This window comes from Lutra lutra, chromosome 13 (assembly GCF_902655055.1).
Source record: "Lutra lutra chromosome 13, mLutLut1.2, whole genome shotgun sequence".
NCBI classification, from domain to species: Eukaryota; Metazoa; Chordata; class Mammalia; order Carnivora; family Mustelidae; genus Lutra; species Lutra lutra.
Window position 1 is genome coordinate 82127415 of NC_062290.1, and position 22336 is coordinate 82149750.

At 37.6% G+C, this 22336-nt stretch overlaps 1 protein-coding gene across 1 annotated transcript in view; it reads right to left on the reverse strand.

Annotated features, from left to right (window-relative positions):
• Nucleotides 1–22336, reverse strand: part of C5 (complement C5) — an 86361-nt gene that overhangs the window by 46163 nt on the left and 17862 nt on the right. Inside the window, 15 exon segments of the mRNA XM_047699377.1 lie at nt 310–449; nt 1169–1242; nt 2683–2773; nt 4535–4732; nt 5827–5889; nt 7045–7174; nt 8389–8538; nt 8660–8869; nt 10158–10343; nt 10345–10362; nt 13014–13199; nt 15276–15391; nt 17801–17927; nt 19535–19649; nt 21832–21922. Coding sequence (XP_047555333.1) covers nt 310–449; nt 1169–1242; nt 2683–2773; nt 4535–4732; nt 5827–5889; nt 7045–7174; nt 8389–8538; nt 8660–8869; nt 10158–10343; nt 10345–10362; nt 13014–13199; nt 15276–15391; nt 17801–17927; nt 19535–19649; nt 21832–21922 — 1895 coding nt within the window.

A 22336-nucleotide genomic window follows, 5' to 3' on the forward strand; every position in this document is an offset into this window, starting at 1 on the left:
AAGGGAAATCAGTCACCCTATTGTATAATTCCCTTTAGCTGTGTGCTGACAAAAAGAAGACAAGTTGTCCAACCATGGTTAGAATTTTGATGCTTAACTGACTGAGCCACCCAGGTGGCCCTTGTATTCTTCTTTAAATTGGAGTTATAAGAAAATTTGTCTTAAGTCTTCCTCCTTTCTTTATCCCTTCATTGAGTAAAATTTTTGGTTTTTGTGTATGTGATAATTCCATTAATAGAATTCTTATAAAATCAGAGAATTCTTCTTTTTTTTCCCATTTATTCGAACATATAATAAATACCTACTTACCCGTATATCAAACATTCTATAGTTGTAAACAGTTCCTTTCAATTGGATCTGCTCCCCTCGTACAACAGAATATGGTATATTCATTTCCAGGAAGATGTCTTTGAACACCTGTGCCTTGAGAGTATCAGCAACACATATACCTTCAGTCCAAAGTGAAAGCAAAATGGAGGCATATTAGGGAATTCTACAATGCCTTATTAGTACTACTATATCTCAGATTTGCTTTGCTTCAAGGAAGAAGGAATATTATATCATGTTCTTCTCTGCACTGTCATGTCCTTGAATTTTCTACTCATTGATGTCTATTTCAGTAATTATTGGTATTAATAGAAAGCTTCATTTGTCTAACAAAGATTTAATTCTACCTAGGGCATGAGAATGTTTATTACCTTAGGTACCAAATTTCTCTTTAGATACTCATTATTGACTCTATTTAATGGGTATAAAATTTTGATTGTGGGAACAAAGAATGTAAGTAAAAAACAAACAAAACCAACCCCAATGTTATTAATAAAGTATCTGTACTAAATTGCCACAAAAGGGCATTTGCCCAGGAGAGAAGTCATACATTTGTTTCTAACTCTACTCAAACTCCCAGTCACGGAGAAAAATAAAGGATAATGGGGATTTGACATCAGCATTGAAAAAATGATAGCTAACAGAAGAACAGGAGAACAAATTAATATGGTCAAAAATATGTGCATATCCAAGTCTTTTTGTAATACATTAAAAAGGATATTTAACAAATGATACCACTTAAGTCCTGGGTGAACTATATAGATTATAACAAAAAAAAACCAAACTACATTTTGCTAATCGAATCATTCCTTAAATGAATATATAACTTAAGCTTTCTTACCACTATCTGAAATGCCAACACCTTGAATTTCCCAGGTAGTTAGAGAATCAGGTAGCACCAATTGCAGTTGGCTTCTGAAAGTTAAAATGTTAATATTCAAATATAGTGATTAGCCCAATTTACCAGCATTCACTAATAGAATTTTTGCTTCACACTACTTTAGAAGAAAGAAAAAAAGCAGAACAAAACAAAGATATACCAGGTATTAAGGAAAAATCAAGCAAGAAAAATATACTCATTAACTCCCTTATGTGTTGAATGTTTTTAAATATTTCACTTTTATGATGAGAATTCAAATTCAGAAAGATACCTTTGAAACACTACAAATTCAAAACATAAAAAAATTTATTGTGTGGTATGTTCTAAAATAGGGAAGCAAAGTCATGCATCTTAACATTGCTCCTAACAAAATCAATGTAACTAAAAATTTCTGATTAAGATTAAGCTAATCTATTTATTTATTTCATTCAACAAACTGCTATTGTCCACCAACTTTGTGTCAGGCATAGCACCAACACTGAGTATACAGCACTTACAAGATAAAGTGCAGTTCTCAAGTAGTTTATAGTCTAGTAGAAGAAGCAGTTAAGTAAATAAATTGCAATTCACTGTAATAGTTGTACCAATGAAGCATTTAAAAAGTTCAGAGGCAGTGTGCATTGATTCAACAAATTTATTTGAGTGCCTCTACAAGCTGGACATTCTGCCAGGTCCTGAATATAAAAGTTATCTGATTTTAGTCTTCATCCTGGAAGTATCATTTTAATATGGAAGATAAGCAGGTAAATAGGCCATTATAATACCATATGTTACATGCAACATGGTTAATTGGAGGGGTAATTAATCCAGTCACTGGCAGGGTTGGGAGAGTGGTGGGAAGGCTTACCAGAGGAAGTTCTAGCCAAGAGACAATGCCAGTTGAAATGGACAACACTGTGGAGGAAGGACTAGAGGGGACAAGGGTAGAGATGAGGAGACCCATTTGAAGACGGATGCCCGGCTTGGGCCTCGGGGCTTATGCTGCACCTGGAAATCAATGTTTTGAATCCCCAGGGAAGGGTGATGCTCAGGGACTCAGCACTGTTCAGCACTGTTTTCAGTGCCTAGGACAGAGTAGGCATTCTATAAAAATGTGTTGAATAATAGGAAAAGAACCTTTCTTCTTATTAATCAATATCTATTTTATAGTATAGGTATTTCAAGATGAAATGGCTGCTTACTATATTTGATCAATATAAGTATATTGTTCTCAGTAAAGGTTTACTGAAGTAGAAAGAAATTAAATGGAATAGCACCCTTCCTCACCAAGAGTTCATTAATCTTGTGCTGGAGCTAGCTACTAGAGCAAGCACACATTTAAAAAAGAAAAAAAAAGTGAAGCAAATAAAACAAAATTTGACCAAATGGTAATAGCATCTTAACTCTTAAATATTGGGAAATAAGTAGCTTCCAGATTTTTGGCCATAACATTTGTATTTTCCCACATTTTTCAGAGGAATGTTGAAGTACAATACCTTTTGGAGACTTGATGAACTTCCCATAACCAGCTTTCTGGAAAATAGCTCCTTATTTCTGGCTTGGTTACTGGTAACAGGGTCTTTATATCTGGGAGGGAAAAGTATGTGTGATTATAGAAAAAACAACATGAATTTTACTTAGGACCAAATTTTAAAGCATGAACATTAAACTATAACTTGAGTAGTTTCTGAAAGGTCAATGAAATATTTTGTTTAGTGATTTCAAAATAGAACTTTAAAGAACTTGGTACTGACAAAACAAGTAAAGCATAAAAATGTCTTTAATGATTTGTTTCTTAAATTGCTAAATGCTTAGTGTTCCTGAGATTATAAAAGACACTGATCAATCCATAAAGTTATTTGCATTTTTATGATTACAATAATTGTATTTATATTATAAAATAAGGGAGGTTTACCTGAGGGAAATTTATTTATATTTCCCTTAATAAAAATAGACAGAATTTCTGCTTCTGTCCAAGATGCACTTATAGGAGTTACTCTTTTGCCTTAAAACACACATACACACTAAAAGCAAACAAACGAACAAGCAAAAACCAAACCAAAACAAAATCCCTAAAAACTAATCACACTATATAAGGCAATAGTTTTCAGACATTACAGCATAAGTGGCCCAGGGCTATGATTCCTGAGAGAATGGAGACAGGCTAGGTGAACCCTAGAATTGTCCAGGTTTACTGTCTGGAGGCAGTTTGCAGGCTGCAGAGCAGGGAGAGAAACTCATGCAGACCCTTGCAGAGTTGCAACACCTGTGGGAGTTTTGGGAGGTCAAATCATCTAGAACAAGGGGCAGAGCAGAGTACAAGAGGTGGGAGGGAGTAGCAGAGATTTGGTTCTGTGCAGTGGAAGCAAACCAGATGAAAAATAGAACAAGGAAAACATTCTTAGTAACATTCTAGTACATAGGATGTACTAGAATGTTACTCATTCTAGTACATAGGATGTACTAGAATGTTACTCATTCTAGTACATAGGATGTACTAGAATGTTACTCATTCTAGTACATAGGATGTACTAGAATGTTACTCATTCTAGTACATAGGATGTACTAGAGTGTTTATGAAAGTGCTCCTTGTAATAAGCAAAAAGCTGAAAACAACTTAAATATATCTAATAACACAGTTTTGAGAAATGGCCATAAAAATTTATGTTTACAGAAATATATCCACTTGGATGGATGATATTTAAGACATGCTGTTAAGAGAGACAATCAGATTCTGAAACAGGAGCTGTCAGTCTGCTTTTGTTCATTTTGTTTTGACTATAAATAAATGAATGGAAGTCCTAAAAGTTCTGAAAACCTATTAGTGAGAGGGCTATAAATTCTGAAGACGTATCTTATGGTTGAAACAGAAAAAGATTTCATCTTCTATATAAGTACACCTAACCTTGTGCTAGGTTTAGAAATCTTTGGTTGATTTTGACCAGTATAGGCATAAACAAAATTTTTATTGGTTGTACTATCACAGAAATGTAGAATTCTAGAACTCAAAGGCATACTGGAGATCGTGTAGCTCAAGTTTCTTTCTTGAAAAATTAGGGAGATTGAGGCTCAGAGAGGATATATAGTCATTCAAGTTTATAGAATGAGCTGGGTTTAAACTCATCTTGGCTCTTGACTATGGGCTCACAAAGCTCTGCTCTATACTCTATGTACCTCTTTCGACAGCCAAAAACAATAACTGATTTCCTTCTGATGGGCATTTACAAGTCATCCTTTCTAATTTCCACTGTAAATAAAGCATTGAAAACTACCCTTTTTTATCAGCACAGAATTACACAAGATGCCCCAACTGGGGCTGAATTCTGATTTAAAAAATGTTAAACTTACGCATTCTTCCCAACTGGATTTCTTTGTGAGACTCTTTGTCACGGATCTGACTGGCGATGATACAACATTCCTTGAAAATCTTGATGCATTTGGGGCCTATCTTAATCCGAGCAGCGCGCTGCTCACAGGTCTCATCATAGTTAAGATGGGCTCCGTCATAGCAACATCTCTTCAATATGTTATGTTTATATTTCGCAGCTGCAATGGTAATGATGCAAGCGTCCCTGATTATGCATGGAGTCATAACACTTCTGGCTCAGGAGGGACCTCGAGAAGTACTTTGTTCTACTGCCACACGACCCCCTGCCCCACAAGAGCCATGGCTAGGTGAATTACCAGCTGTTCTGGGCTGGCTGCTCTAGGAATGGGGATAATGTGGCCCCAGCAGGTAGATCATTTTCATTCACATTAAATGGTTAGAGAGCTTCTGGTGACCACGCTAAATGCTAACTGTTGAAACAGGCACCTTGGGATCAGTACACTTTGAGCAAAATAAGTTAACTGAGAAGTCTTCAAATATTTGAAGATAGCTATCAGCGCTATACAAGGGTTTCCTTCTTGAAGTTACAGATCCTATTTTTAAAATTTTTTCTTATGTGATGTGATTTGTAGACCATCACCAGTGGCATCATCGTTTATGAGAAGTGCTCAAATTACTCAGTGTCTTCCTTTTCATATCATTAGAACTTAGAACAAAAGTTAAAATTAAAATAACTCACATATGAATGGGGGAAGGAATTATTATTACTTGAAGCATGATTATTAGTTGAACTCAGGTGACTGACTTCCAGTTCAACGTTCTTCCTATTTTAACATTGCCAATGATCATATTTCTATTTAAATAATTGTTTACAAATAATTTCTATTAGAGTGATTTCCCAAAGAATAATCCAAAATACTACTTCGCTGTTAAATCTAGAATATAAGAAATAGGTTTCCAGGTACATTCCAAAGCTAATCGAATCATGGATTTTGTCAGAATAAAATGGAAGAATATAATTCTAGCTGTCGAATGAAGTCTGTAGAAAGGAAATGTTTGTAACAAATCAAAGTTAATCTTTTAGATTTTAGAAAAGAAATAATACTTATTTTCTTCCAATTGAAATTATAGCAAACGAAGTATTAGATTTGTTTGGATTAATCTTTCTGAAGAGGTAAGCTAGACATCTGTACATAACTTTATTTTCACCTATTCTATTTAGATTAAGGAAAATTACATAATAATTAGTTCTCTCTAGCTTTTGAATAATAGGATCATAACCTTTTCACAATCACATGAAATTTTAGAGTACCTTCCTCTTCTATTTTCTTTAGCAGCATTCGTTTTGGCCTGATAATTTCTTCACAAGGCTTATCTGTTAAAAAAAAAGGGGGGGGAGGAGATAAAATCTCAAGAAAATTCCATGAAGTTATTCAAGTACGTAAAACATTCACAAGTCATTCATTTTATTCAACAAATCCTGAGAGCCTGTGTTCAACTAGGCACGGTGTACCACACATCTTAATATGAATTGTTTTATCTTGGAGGAGCTCACAATCAAGGGTCATCTATAGAGTTTGACTTGTTTGATTTGAGTTTGGTTTTAAATCCTGCAATGTTTTTGATCCACTGATTACAGAGAAATATCCAAGCATTTAAAGTAAGCAAAGTTTTTGTTGGGTACGCTATTTTTATTATTTGTTCTTTGTGCTATAATATTATGGATAATAGGTCAAATATAATTATGAGCAATTCTAAAGCCACAGAAAGACCATGATTAAGATGCAGTCCTTAAAAAAAAAAAAAAAAAAAAAAAGATGCAGTCCTTGTCCTTAAAGGGCTCACAGTGCAATGGCTGAGACAAGATACATAACCGCACTCAAGAATGTGCTGCGATGCATTACGCACTGCTGCTGTGTTGCTTGTAAACAGAGCTGGTCCCTACAGTATTCTCCTGTGAAAGGAGGAGGGAATGATCAGTTCTGCATGGGGAAGAGGCCTGATAAGAGAAGGTGATTCTTTCACCAGCTTCTTCAGACCAATATAAGGGAAATTATATTTCCTTATATATAATTAAGGATATATATAATTAAGTGGGTGGCACTATACTATTGTACACCTTTGGGCCTTTCCCCATCAGGAAGGATTTCCCCAATAGGAAATCCCTATTTCCTGATGGGGAAAGGCCTAAAGGTATACAAAAGTATAGTGCCACCCAAAAGGCCACCAAGCATAATACCACCATACTTGGTTCTGGACAGCTTAAATGCAAGGTAGGGTAGATCAAGATGAAAGATAGTTGGAGAGAGCCGGGGAGAAGATCATGGAAGACTCTGAGGACTACACTGGAAACTGTACTTTATCTCAATGGTCAGTAAAACATTTTGTACTGGGAAGTTATGTAGTCATGTCTCTCTAAGATCCTCGTAGAGAATATTATGGAAGAGAATTACATAAACGATGTCCAGGAGGAAAATGTAAATTTCAGTAATCAATTTGAAGAGTAAACAAAAAATGCTGAACATTTTACCATTTTCTTGGGTGTCATCTGCATTTGCATTGGTGAGGAAGGTGAGTCCAGCCAAACGGAAAACATCTGCATTGTTCTGGCCACCACCTGCTCCACAGCCCAGGTCGCTTGCCTCTAAGGTTTGAAACACCTGTCCAAAGGTTATGAGCTAATTTAATAATTCTTAGGAATTCACTAAAGGCAACATGTTGAGTCTATTTAGATGTATAAATCATTCCTCTGAAGTTGTCACATGGTTATAACAAATCAGATCACTCATTTGTCTAATGGTCAAAGACCAAATTTCCCAACTTCATTACTTTAGTTTGATCTTTCATATTTGTCAACACATACTTACTGAAAATTAAAACAAGAACTAAGGTCTAAGTTTTGGTGAGAGTTGTTTTGTGCATAGAATGCATAGTTTCAATATAACATAAATAATAAATAAATAAATAAATAAATAAATACATGGGTTAGTGAATTACCAGACAAATTAATTCTTAAGTTGCTAAAGAAAAAAAAGGAGCATGACCTCTTATGTTTTGCGGAGGGAGACTCTAGGTTCTACATGGGTGACAACTTGTTCAGAGAAGCTTATTCCAGTTTTAATTTTGATCCCCAATTTTTTTTATTTTCTGACTGTTTTTAACTGTACAGTTTTTTCTTTCTTATTCAAAGAGATTCAAGCCTAGATAATAGTAGCAGGGCCTAAGGGAGATATATGGGAATTTAAGGGAATTGAATAATTTTTATATTCTTTTGTGCCACAGATTTTAAAGAGAGTGAAAAAAAAGTAGGCTGCCAGGGGCGCCTGGGGTGCTCAGTCGTTAAGTGTCTGCCTTAGGCTCAGGTCATGATCTCAGGGTCCTGGGATTGAGCCCCGCATCGGGCTCCCTCCTCAGTGGGGAACCTGCTTCTCCCTCTCCCTCTGCCTGCTGCTCTACCTACTTGTGTTCTTTCTCTATCTCTCTGTCAAATAAATAAATAAAATCTTAGAAAAAAAAAAAAAGTAGGCTGCCTATCCAGGCTTCTCTTGCACTGCTACTATAAAGTCCCCAGCTCTTCTATATCAAAACTCTCCCAATCGATGGCACTTTTGTCCCATGAATATAATTGCTATCATGGTCATATGTTTTTAAAGTGCTTAACTCTATACTTGGAAAAACAAAAAAGGATAAATCTATGCTTTAGGGACTGACGAGGAGATGGCTTACCTTTCTAAGAACCACTGTTCTGAGTATATTACAGAAAAGCAGTCCTGGTCTTTACGTAATTTTTCCCCACAACCTACCCTAGGGCCATACTTTGTGAAGCATTGCACAGTCACCCATGCACCAGAATCAAGGCCAAGCACTACTTAACTCTTTCCAGAGGCTTCTTGGCTCCCCTTTGGACTCCATATATAGCATGGTCCACTGCTGATAGAGCCACCCAGGAATTTGACTCTGTTGCCATATCAAGAGATACACGTTGGCCTGGAGAATATGCACTTGCTTTTGGAGACAGATGAACCTGAAAGATCATTTGAAAAAGAAAAGTTCATTTGCGTGAGACAAACCTTCACAAGTAGTTATATTTACAGTCTCCTTTACACAGAAGAAAATTTGATAGTGACTCACAATTTGTGACTCACCTGGAGTTGGTTGCCACACTTTTCTTCAATATTCAACCAGACGGAGTCAGACACTAACTCTGCTGTCTGCTCTCCTGTGACAATGTAATAGACCAGGAGACGGGCAGAAGGAACCATATCTTGTGTCACTGGAATGTTTACGTTTTGGTAAGTTGAATCTAGAAGTTTCTCCCTTGTGCCAAAGTGAACAATTTTGCCCTTGGATAAAACCTAAAAATAAAAGAGCAGTAGTAACTATTAAAAACAAAATATTTGCTTCAGGATGGAGCTTGGAACTGGAGCAGAAATTACATTAAAGAAAAAGAAAGTTAACAAGCGTGGGCCCATTATGTGTCAGGACCTTTTATGTTTACTTAATTCCTTTCTTTCTCATAAGAACCAGGGCATGAATATTACCCCCATTGTGCAGAGAGATAAAGGGACTGGAGCTCAGGAATTAACTAAATGTCATACTGATTTTGCTCAAAATCACATAACTAGGAAATCAGAGAGCTAATATTTAACCCCAAATCTGCTTAAAGTCATCACATTGTTGCTAAAATCTCTTTCATTTTATTGATAAAAAAATAGATGAGTAAGAGGAGTGCATATTATTTGGGAATTAAGTTTTAAAGCCAGAGATTAGGTTCTAAACTGGAGGCATATGGTTAAAAAAAAAAAAAAAAAGGTTACAAATGAAGTCAAAATGTCCTCAAAGGTCGCTTAAATTGTCCTTGGACAGCAGGACTTCATACACGGTTTTGTTACATAGTCCCAATACAGGTCCCATAACTCTTCATCAGTCACTATGATATCTGTGCTCCTCATTTTTTTTTTAATTTCTTCCTCAAAAATGTTGAAAAAGCCTTCACCACCTGTTTGACCTGGCCATCAGAATAACACATCCCATTTCTTTGACAATTGTTAGGAAGCCCTTAACCTTTTTCTTACCTTCTGTCCTAGGTTCTACCCACAGGCTTGATTGGTCACTGTTGTTTAATATAAGCGAAGTAATAGGGACTCCAACTCCACAGAATTGGAGTAGGAATCGTATGACTCAACTCTTAAGAGCAGGATTTGGGGCCCCCTTGTATGCCAATGAAATGGACATATTTGAAATAGGTCTAGGCATGTATCTTTGGCCATGAAATAGGGCAGAAGTAATGCGAGAACTTAACCAGGCTCTCTCTACGGAGTAATTAGTCTCTCCTTAGTGAAAGGCATATCAGACAAGGAGTCAGAGGTTCCCAGTTCAAATCGAAATCTTCCTCTTCCAAGCTGAGTGACCACAGTAAGCCTCTTAACCTGTCTGTTCCTCCGTTTCATCATCTAGGCAATGGTCATGAAATCATGGCCCATCTCAGAGGTTTTTGAAAAATTGATTATCAAATTTGATTATGTTCTTGGAAGTGCTTTATAAAAACAAATGTGAGGGATCATTCTCATGTTCCTCTGTTAACAAAGAGAGATATTCAGGTAGGGGAATAGACAGATGTAAATCTATCATTACTGTACTTACCAAGTAATTATAGTGAGTTATTTTGTCAATGTATGGACTTCTGGGGGTAACAATAATATTCAGATATCCTCCCACTTGCAAAGCTTTATAGTTGTCAATCCAGTCAATATAAAGGTAACTTTGGCTAAGAGACGAATATGATACTGCTTGGTAATCTCTGCTGGCCTGATTTTCTTCTGGAAGATCTAGGGTCATCAGTCCTGACCTGAAAAGGAAAATTTCGAGAAGATATGTGGACTGTAATGAAATATTTTCTATGAAAAATACCTTTTAAATTTCTTTCTTTGCCTTATCAATTTCTAAATTTCACAACACCAATGCTAAAGGGAAAAAAGACTCCATTACTTCACTGTTTGTACAGCTGTGGTATCAAGAAAATTTACCGGACTCCGGACAATAATTGGAATAACATGGGATTATGAGCTATGGTGGGAAAGTCTGGTAAAGTGAAGAGGGAGAGATGCTCCCAGAACAAATATTAGCACCCTTCCTGAAACGTCATGGCAATCTGGGGACTCCTCTTCTTATGGGTTGGCAGGGTAAGAGAAGGGTAGTCATAGGAAGGTCTTGAGGACTGGGGACAAGAGTTGTAAATGAACATCACACAGACTCTCTGGTCCGGTTTTAATGTGAAGTGGTGGCATAGAAGTGTACTTATAAATATGGAATGGGGCAGGAGTGATATCTTGGCAGCAGTATCTACTTTTGACAGCAAAGAGGGTACTACCTCATGCTCTGGAGTGAGATAGGCATTGGTTTGCCTCCCAGGGCCTCCATTTATTAACTCTGGAGAAGTTATTTAATCATAAGAGAGGTTAGAAGTCCCCTCTCTTTCCCCAGCTGCAAAATAACAAAGAGTATGTTCTCTAATTCATGGAACTAACTGGGTGGTAAATGTGTTCTACACAAATCTCTCAATATTCTATAAGTGCTCAGCAGATGACAGTGAATGTGTGCGTGCTGCAGTCATTGATGTGCATTATTAACTTACTCATTTTTTACTTGGGATTGGAAACTTAAGCAGTATTTGCTGGGAGAGAAACCTATTAACTGAGCTTGAAGTTAGAGTGGCTTATGCAACTAGGAAAAAAGAAGGCTTCTGGGCATAAAAACAGACACATAGACCAGTGGAACAGAGTAGAGAGCCCAGATATGGACCCTCAATTCTATGGTCAAATAATCTTCGACAAAACAGGAAAAAATATACAGTGGAAAAAAGACAGTCTCTTCAATAAATGGCGCTGGGAAAACTGAACAGCTATATGTAGAAGAATGAAACTCGACCATTCTCTTACGCCGTACACAAAGATAAACTCAAAATGGATAAAAGACCTCAATGTGAGACAGGAATCCATCAGTATCCTAGAGGAGAACATAGGCAGTAATCTCTTCGATATCAGCCACAGCAACTTCTTTCAAGATATGTCTCCAAAGGCAAAGGAAACAAAAGTGAAGATGAACTTTTGGGACTTCATCAAGATCAAAAGCTTCTGCACAGCAAAGGAAACAGTCAACAAAACAAAGAGGCAACCCATGGAATGAGAGAAGATATTTGCAAATGACAGTACAGACAAAAGGTTGATATCCAGGATCTATAAAGAACTCCTCAAACTCAACACACACAAAACAGACAATCATATTAAAAAATGGGCAGAAGATATGAGCAGACACTTCTCCAATGAAGACATACAAATGGCTATCAGACACATGAAAAAATGTTCATCATCACTAGCCATCAGGGAGATTCAAATTAAAACCACATTGAGATACCACCTTACACCAGTTAGAATGGCCAAAATTAGCAAGACAGGAAACAACATGTGTTGGAGAGGATGTGCTGAAAGGGGAACCCTCTTACACTGTTGGTGGGAATGCAAATTGGTGCAGCCACTTTGGAAAACAGTGTGGAGATTCCTCAAGAAATTAAAAATAGAGCTTCCCTATGACCCTCTAATTGCACTACTGGGTATTTACCCCAAAGATACAGATGGAGTGAAAAGAAGGGCCATCTGTACCCCAATGTTTATAGCAGCAACGGCTATGGTCACCAAACTGTGGAAAGAGCCAACATGCTCTTCAACAGACGAATGGATAAGGAAGATGTGATCCATATACACTATGGAGTATTATGCCTCCATCAGAAAGGATGAATACCCAACTTTTGTAGCAACATGGACAGGACTGGAAGAGATTATGCTGAGTGAAATAAGTCAAGCAGAGAGAGTCAATTATTATATGGTTTCACTTATTTGTGGAGCATAAGAAATAGCATGGAGGACAAGGGGAGATGGAGAGGAGAAGGGAGTTGAGGGAAATTGGACGGGGAGGTGAACCATGAGAGACTATGGATTCTGAAAAACAATCTGAGGGTTTTGAAGGGGTGGGAGGTTGGGGGAACAAGGTGGTGGGTATTAGAGAGGGCACAGATTGCATGGAGCACTGGGTGTGGTGCAAAAACAATGAATACTGTTACGCTGAAAAGAAAAAAAAAAAGGAGGCTTCTGTGTTTGACCCTTTTGTGTCCCCAAAAAAAGATAAAAAGTCCAGGTGAAAGGGAGAATATTTCTACCACTGGCTTCCACTGATGTACCTATTCTGAAGCTTCTAGATTCTAATAGAGTCTTACTAACATAAGAGAAAATAATTCCCCAATAAAAAACGATAGATCAATCTTCCTCAAGGACCATTCAATGGATTAGCATATTGCCTCTGGTTCTTATGTTTTTGGATGCAAAATTGTGGATCTGTTCTCTGGACTCACATTTAAAATTTGCCACATCTGTTGGGCACTCTAGCCAAAATACACAGTCAAAAGCACACGCTGTCCTAGAAATTCAACAGGAGAATTCAGCTTACGTTAAACTCGAGCACCGTTGCTCCAGATGGAAGATTAAGCACAAATGATGCTACTCCATTACTGGAACGTGTTACTTCTTTCCTTGGCTCCAAGTCAGACATCTCTTGGTTTACATCAAAGGTGTGTGCACTCAGGGTCACTGGGACCCCTCCTACCAACTGGTCCAGCGAATCCTTAACCTGCACCTGTTTGTCAGAATAGTCCAAATCCATTTCAGCAGCTCATCACTACTTTTTAAAAAAGCACAACAATTCTGAAACAAAACATGAATGAATAAATCATTCATGTTTACTTTAGTAAACAGAAGCATGTTCTTAGCTTGGAGGAAGTTTTGGTTCTATTTAGTTATGTCATTTTCTAATGGATTCCCTGTACATCAAGCAGACTCAGGACATAAATATCATTCTACTAAGTCTATTAAGTAGATGTGATAAGGTCTTCCGCTACCTAACTTCTGTGACTCTTCAGTGTGTTTAGAACCGGATAAAGGAGAAAACAAAGCAATCACATTTGGGAATAATTTTCTTAGACACGACAAACAATAAATTCATCTGTTTTTTCCTCCTAACCTCTCTCTACCTCTCATTGCCATGCATGTGGCCACACATAATTTCAACAAAGATATGCTTTATGTTATTTTATTTTTTATATGTGATAGAAAATATTTTAAAATAATATAGATATATTCAATATAATACTATTATATTTGTGGCATTTTATTAATTATTATTATGTATTATCTATAATATACCATAAATCATCATATGTACCCTATAATAACATATATTGTAACATATTTATACTAATGAAAGAAGCTACAAGCATGTCCAAAGCTTGCCTTATCTTGGCAAATCTTTTCTTCTTAAAAGCCAGTGGTCAAGGTGCCTGGGTGGCTCAGTGGGTTAAGCTGCTGCCTTCGGCTCAGGTCATGATCTCAGGGTCCTGGGATCAAGCCCCGCATCGGGCTCTCTGCTCAGCAGGGAGCCTGCTTCCCTCTCTCTCTCTGCCTGCCTCTTTGCCTACTTGTGATATCTCTCTGTCAAATAAATAAATAAAATTTAAAAAAAAAAAAGCCAGTGGCCATTTAAGTCACTCTCTTAAGACAGTAAGTATTAAGTACATTTTAATTATACCAAAGTTGATTTTTAAAAGCAAAACATTTTAAAAATTAATTTATTTTATTAAATATATCAGATAATTTGCCATCATAAAGACAGAGCCTGAGGCTAAAAGTACAAATAAAGTAATATTTACATCTTTTTATCATTAGACATCATGTGGAGAATGCCCTTATCATAAAATGTACTTTTAACTTCCACTCATTAGTCTCCTAAAATTCATCATAAAAAGGCAGACACCAATTTAAAGTTAATAAAACACATTTTACTCTAAAGCTATATAATAGTTGTTAAAAAGCAACACATTTTTAAAGAATAAAAAAATAAAACACTCCGTTCTAGTTTTCTAAGTTAAAATAAAACACTCTGTTCTAGCTTTCTAAGTTAAAGTAGGGAACAAAAATTTCCATCTTAAAAATATAATATAACATGTATTTCATAGAACAAAATATATGACAGTAAATAAATAGAAAGTCAAATGAATGTATTAACACTATACTGTGAGCATTTTAAAAAAGGAAAAGGGGAGGGAGGTGAGAAAATATTAAAAGGGAAGGAGGAAGAAGAAGAAGAAAAAAAAAAAAAGACAGAGAACAGAGAGAACAGACAGGCAAGGACCCAGGGAGCCAAAATGGAAAGAATGGAGAATGGTACGGATAGAGGACATGAGACAGAGTTACTGCCAAGGACCACAGGGGCAGACTGAAAAACACAGGAATGCAAACAAAGATGACACAGGAAGTAAAAAAATGGTGAGAGAAAGGGGTTTTATTTTCAAGGAATGATATTCCTGTTTTAAGACTTCTGAAGAACATGTCACCAAATAATTTTAAATGTTAATGTTTTTTAAAACTACAGACTTACGGTGTTTTATTTACATATAATTTTTTACATATAATTTAATGCAATGCTTTTTAAGGGAATGCCTAAAGGTTGTTCTAAGCATTGAAATCACTCCTGAGGCTGAAGCTGGCCTTCATTTTCCTACCTCCCCTCTACATCCACAACCAACCCCCGCTCCACAAACCAACAGGTGAGTTTTCTCTGTGATTCCCTTTTCCAGCATCCCTCCCCTGTTTGACACCCTCAGGGTTTTTGTAAACAGAAAAAGATAACCATATTTAGCAATATTCTTTCATTTACCTTGATAGAATATGGAATCCCAGGCTTCAAGAAAAGAGGAGTAGCAACCAAATTCAGTTTGTAGGGAGAGAGAACATATCTGATGCCAGGAATTTCAGCCTCTTCAGAAAATCCACCTAGAGAAATGACATGCATCACATCGAGGATTATACCACTCGGTGTGGGGATCTAGTTAACCTGTGCATGTCTCCATAGACTTACTCATTCACGGGCCCCATTCCTGCATTCATTCATCAGGAGTAAGTAGGACCTGGGTCTTGGTTCAAAGGAACAGTGCAGAGAAAATTTTAGACCTCGGGAATTTCCAAAGCCTTACATCCAAGGCTTGTGTGTAGAGTCACCCCTTATGGAAGGAGACTCTAGGGTTGGACTGAGGAGGAGTGTGCGGAAGGGACACCACTTTTTGTCAGGGACCTGAGTTTCAGTTGAATATGTACAAGGGGTTATGGAGAGAAGGAAAGGACTAGACACTAAGCTTTACAGGGTTTCACCTATAAAGCACATGATACAGACAGAACTGGATAAGTCAGAAGAAGAGTGCTTGAGGTAACGGGAGCCCTGAGAGTTCACTAGCGGGAGCCCAGTAACGCACAAAGCTCCAGTATCCCTAAACTCCTTTCCAGTATTCATCCCTACACTTCTCTCTCTATATATATCCTATACTTTAGCCAACTGGATAATCAACTGGATAATCTCAAAGATCAAGTCTTGCCTTCTACCTTTGGTACATGCCCTCTATGGAGGGTGTCCCATTTCTCCCCCATCTACCATCCTTGCCTCAAAATCCTACTCATCCTCCAAGACTCTCTTCAGGACACTGTATGTGGCTGCTCAACAGTCACCTGGGAGCTCACCTTCCTCTGGAGATCAGTAGCATCAAGTACTTTGCTTATTAGAGCACAAAGAGAATTCCTGCTTATAATAAAATCTTTTGTTTACCTGTCTTACAGCTGATGCTAGTTTGTAAGCCACTTGAGTGCTGGGATGATATGTCATCCATATTAGTAAGCCTGTATGTTTAGCAATACTCTTTGAATATCTCACAAATATTGATTAAATGGAATTTATTTGAAATAAATTGAGAAAAAGTAAAAGTAAAAAAGATATGTTAAGGGACGCCTGGGTGGCTCAGTTGGTTGGACGACTGCCTTCGGCTCAGGTCATGATCCCAGGGTCCCGGGATCGAGTCCCACATCGGGCTCCCAGCTCCATGGGGAGTCTGCTTCTCCCTCTGACCTTCTCCTTGCTCATGCTCTCTCTCACTGTCTCTCTCTCAAATTAAAAAAAAAAAAAGATATGTTAAATAATGTAAAAAATAATATCCTGGGCAAGGAGCATCCTTCTCTAATACCTATTGATCATCTTATATATACAAGGTACTCAATAACTGAATAATTATCTCAATACTTCATTCTATGACCCTTGAAGAAAAATTTAAAGAAGAGGAAGGAACATTAAGAATCATATTGTCTAACTCTCATTTTACTAAAAAAAAAAGGCTAGTGTGGTTAAATTGTTCAAGTCAGTTTAAGGGTTCACTGTAAACCTGAAAATATAAAGAATATTACTAATCAAGACACCAGAAGTAAGACAAATTGACCTAATTTGGAGTAATAATTAATAATTATTAAAAACCACTAGAGTTGGGTTGAGAGAATTAGATAAAATTTTAAGGATGCTGAGAAAGTAGTAGGTAGGAAGAAGAAAAGAAGGATGAGGAGGAGAAGAAGAAGGAGAAGAGGAGAAGGAGGAAGAAGGAGGAGTAGAAGGAGGAGAATAGGGGGAGGAGGATGTGGAGGAGGAAGAGGAGAATAGGAGGAGAAGGGGGAGAAAGATGTGGAGGAGGAGGAGGAGGAGGAAGGAGAAGAGGAGGAAGAAGGAAGAGGCAGAGGAAGGTGGATAGGAAGAAGAAGAAAAGAGGAGGTAGAGGGGAAGGGGGAGGAGAGGGGCTAACACACATATAGTTCTCACTATGTGATGTGTACTGTTTTAAGTATTTTGCATATATTGACTCTCCAATCCTCACCACAGCCCTATGAGGTATATGTAATTACTGCACCCATTTTAGAAACATTACCTCCAATTTTAGATAGAATTCCTGAAATTACAGCTAAAAGGGGCTTTAAAGAGGTATTTAGTTCAACTCCATCATTGTACAGATAAGGAGACTAAATGATAATACAGTATCTTTCCTTTGCATAGTACTTTATCAAACATTTTTACATATATAATATCATTTAGATTTTTATTCTTACCAGGTAAGAACACTGGGGTTCTAGCTGTTGAAGCCAGATATCAGGATATCAATATCAATTGGGCAGATGCTACCCCATTTTGCAGGGGTGATGGAGACCCAGTGACTAGAGTGTGAGAGAGCTCTACTCTAATCTCAGTTTCTAATGATATGAAAAGTAAAATTTAACTAAGAAAGAAAATAAAATACAAAAGAATTACAGAAATTATTTACACTTTTAGTATGCTGTCCAAATAGTATTCAAGAGAAATTAAAAAACTAAAAACCTTACCTGCTGACTCTATGACTGTTACACCAATGTAAAGATACTTGTCGTTTAAATCTTCCAGACTGCCATAGGACAGTTCTTTGATCGCCGTTTCAGAGTTAAATGTGATTTGAGCAACTCCATTTATCAACTTTTTAAAAGTGGAAAATGAAAGAGGTATTTCAGGGAAGTTAACAGAGAAAAATTAACAAAATCTGGCTTTACTAGCTTTCTAAGTAGAAAGCAACTATGAGAGGAATGATCTATTGTCACCAGGAGAGTGAATGATTAAGTCTACATATAAGCTCAGAATGTTATTTTCTAACTTATGGGTCTAGATGTATAGGAAGAGTCGTAAACATCATGTGGTTCAACAGGTCTTTTTTGCACTAGCTGACAAACGTTCCTTTCCCCGATCTCTGAGTTATCTTCCAACTTTGGGGCCTGCTCTCCAGCTTACTTTTGCTCCTGAAAGTTTGCTGGGTTTTATGATATTTAATTTGTACCTCACTGCTTACATATTGAACCACTAATTTAAAAACACACAATGGAGAGAGGGAGATGGAGTTAAGTCATATTACAATATTTAATTATTAACCACAACAGTAAAACAGATTTTGCCTTATTTTTCTTCTAAAATTGAGTAGCTTGAAGCCAGGGATTTTTGTCTTATTTACCTTCATATCCCAGTGTCCAGCATAGAATCTTACAGTAAAAAGAGGTGTCTGCTTTATATCTTGGATAAATAAAACTCTTTGGAAAAGCTTAGGCTGAATAACTGATGATACAAACCACACAAATATGCAAGAGGGAGCAGAACGGCAGGAGTCCTTATCATCTGAGGCATAACGTCAAGAACACTGAACAAGCAAAAGGGGACAAGGGCTCTAATTTGAGCTCTGGCAACCACTAACCCTTAACTGTAGACAACTTCCCAGTGAATTCATTCACTCACAAATATTTATAGAGCGCCTACTCTTTGCCTGGACTCAGGTTGGCTCTGGGCATATAACGGGAAAAATTAAGATCCACAGAGGGGTTGGTGTAGAGAATGATAATTGCAATTAGAAAGGGTTTCTCAGTGTCAGCACTATTGGCATTTGGACAGGGGAATTGTTTGCTGCTGGGAGTTGCTCAGTGCGTTGCAGAAGTTTGGCAGCATCCTGGCCTCTTTTACTAAATGCTAGTGGCACCCTCCTTCCCTGTTGTAACAACCACAAATGTTCCTGAACATTGCTAAATGTCCCCTTGGGGGTAAACAATGTCTCTGGCTGGGAACCACTGTAATAAAATATGAAACATACTCCACTAAGGGAGGCTCAAGGCCTAAGGGAGTACCTGGCAGGGGCAGCCAACCTAGTTTACAGGAGTCGGGGAGACTTTCCCAGAGATAGGGAGCTAACACTGAGACTTTGAGAAGGAATTAGCCAGGGAACAAAGAGGCAGAAGGGACCAAGGGAAAGAGCATTCCCAAGTAGAAGCAGAGGCATTGCAAGCACCTGGAGGCTAGTGAGACTAGTATAAGTTCCAGGAACTGAAGTGACCAGTGCCAGGGAGAGGAAACAGGGCACGAGAGGGAGGCTGATGTCATGGACACTGGACTTTATCCTGAGGACCAGAAGAAGCCAAGGGAGCATCTTAGTTTTGATTTCCACACCTACGTAAAATGAGGGGTTGAACTAGATGATTTGGAAGTGACTTTTCTCCAGCCTTCCTGAGGTGTCTTTAGGTACAAGTGAACCCATCTTAACATCTTACCATTTTGTTTTGCAATGCTTTTTGCATCATTTCTTTTTGATCATCTATTAAGTTGTCTCTTATTCCAAAAGTGATAAAAACGTCAGCTTCGGTGACAACTTTATTATAAAAATATCTGCCAAACAATAATACCATAAAATTATTTTGCTAACATGGTTACAACAATAAAATTCAGATCTAATGTAACAATTTAAAATTACATAAAGCATTTGATACACTTTCAAGTGTCTTCCATCCACTATTGCATTTCATCCTCTTAAAGCTATAAAAATAAAACCAAAGTGCAGATATTTATTACTCTGTGCTAAATGAAAAAAACAGATCTTGGGGAGATCAAGAGACCTCTCAGGTCCAGAACCAGGATACACTGCTTCCTTAATGATTTGGTATCAGTGGGGCTCAGTTCCCTATTTTCTTTTACAGCTTTAAAAGCAGCATGCCCAATCTCATTGTAATATAAGTTCTTTTTTAAACATTATAACTGCATATTTCCTTTTTAGTTTGGAATTAAAGTGAGGCTAAAGGAAATTTCCTGCATAACAAAAACACTGTAGCAAGAGCTAATCTTCCTTGTCCATAGGCTGAACAAATAAAGTAAGTGTTTCCCTTAAAAGAAGTCAGTTTCTAGAATTCTCTGTTAAATGAGACTTTGTGTTGGTTTGGACTAAGTAACACTCCATCTTAGGAATAAATGCTAGTAAGAAAGGCAGTATAGGGTAGTACTGAGGGCTTGAATTCTGAAACCAGACAGGCCACATAACTTACTAGCTATGTGATCTTGGGCAAATAAGTTAATATTTATGTACCTCTGTTTTTGTATTTGTCATATGGAGACAGAAATAGTATCTGCCTCTCAGAGATTTCATAAAGATTAAGTGAGCTCATATATACGGAGTACTTAGAAAAATGCCCAACACATTTCATTATATAAATTGGTTATTGTTACTAATAACTACATTATATGGTCATTTTTATTTTTATTTTTTAAAAGATCTTATTTATTTATTTGAGAGAGAGAGCACGAGAGGCGGGAAGGTCAGAGGGAGAAGCGGGGAGCTCAATGCAGGACTCCACCCTGGGACTCCAAGATCATGACCTAAGCAGTTGCTTAACTGACTGATCCACCCAGGTGCCCTATATTGTAATTTTTAAATGACCTGTGTTTTCGCAGAAGATTGCTTGCAAAACTAACTCCAGTTCTCCACTGCCCCTTAAATCCACCACTTTTGTAGTTCCTTGCAGATAAAAGGTATGAAGGGAATCTATTTCCTTTGGGCTGGTCTTATAACTTGATTATAACTTGAAATGACGGTGAGCCAGTCCTAAGCTTAGACCTCAAGAGGACTTTCATGCTTCCATATTCTTTCCGTGGGCATTGCTGCTGCTACAGGCTAATCTCCTGGATGATGAGAGATACACAGAGTCCAGCTGTCTTTGTCACTTTAGTCAACTGTCAGACATGTGAGTAAGACCTCCCTAGACCATCCAGGCCCCAGGTGACCTGCCAACTGATTGCAGGTACACAGGTGAGCCCAGCTGACATTCAGCCTGGCCCAGATCAGTGGAACTGCCCAGCTGCCTCGTAAATGGTTGTTGCTTTAAAGCATTGGGTCTTGAAGTAGTCATGTAGCTTTTTTTTTTTTTTAAGATTTTTTATTTATTTATTTGTCAGAGAGAGAGGGAGAGAGAGGGAGCACAGGCAGACAGAATGGCAGGCAGAGGCAGAGGGAGAAGCAGGCTCCCTGATAAGCAAGGAGCCCGATGCGGGACTCGATCCCAGGACGCTGGGATCATGACCTGAGCCAAAGGCAGCTGCCCAACCAACTGAGCCACCCAGGCGTCCCAGTCATGTAGCTTTTTTAAGCCATTAAAAAATGACAAGAAATAAAGGCTTCATATATCAGTCCCAGTATCCTAAGTCATGCTGATTCCTAAACATACACATTGGACTTAAAATTTTAAGGTTTTTTTTTTGTTGTTTTTTTGGTTTTTTTGCTGTTGAGTAACCAAAAAAGCTAAAATCAGAATCAGAGAAAATTGAAACGAGTAAATAAACTATAGGCCTGATAGCTCCTCAATCAGTCAATCCCAAAGTCATAGTAAATCACAGATCACAGCAATATATGTGTGTATTAAGTCAACACATGGTACACTTTAAACTTGTACAATGTTACATGTCAATGATATCTCAGTAAAGTGTGGGCAGGGGGAGGAATCACACTTCTCACTTAAGCAACTATTACCAACCAGACTTGGCACTCAATTTAGCTAGATAAGCTGAAAAAAAAAATTCTTACCTTGCTTTTATTGTAATTTCAAAATCATTAAAGTCCTTATAGCTAATGAAATTCTTTTCTGGTTCTATTGAGACTGAAAAATGTGGCATCACTGAAAATAAAAACAAAGAGGCAATTTTAGCATTTAAGTTAGAGTAGCCTTCTTTCTTTCTTTCTTTCTTTTAAAGAATTTATTTATTTGACAGAGAGTGAGAGAAGGAGAGAGCGCACAGGCAGGGGGAGCAGCAGAGGGAGAGGGGGAAGCAGGCTCCCTGCTCAGCAGGGAGAGAGTAGCCTTCTTTCTGGTATAGTTGGACAAGCTGTAACATCAACATAACATTGACCATGTCATCATCAAGACCATCATCATCATTGCCAACAATATCCGTGGGGGACCTCTCACTCTACCAGAGGTCTCTCCAGCTTTATGTACCAGAAGTACTTTGCTTTTACTTTGATTACAGCATTTAGTATAGTCAATTGATTATTTCCTTCACTAGAGTATGGGGTCCTTGAAAACAGAAAA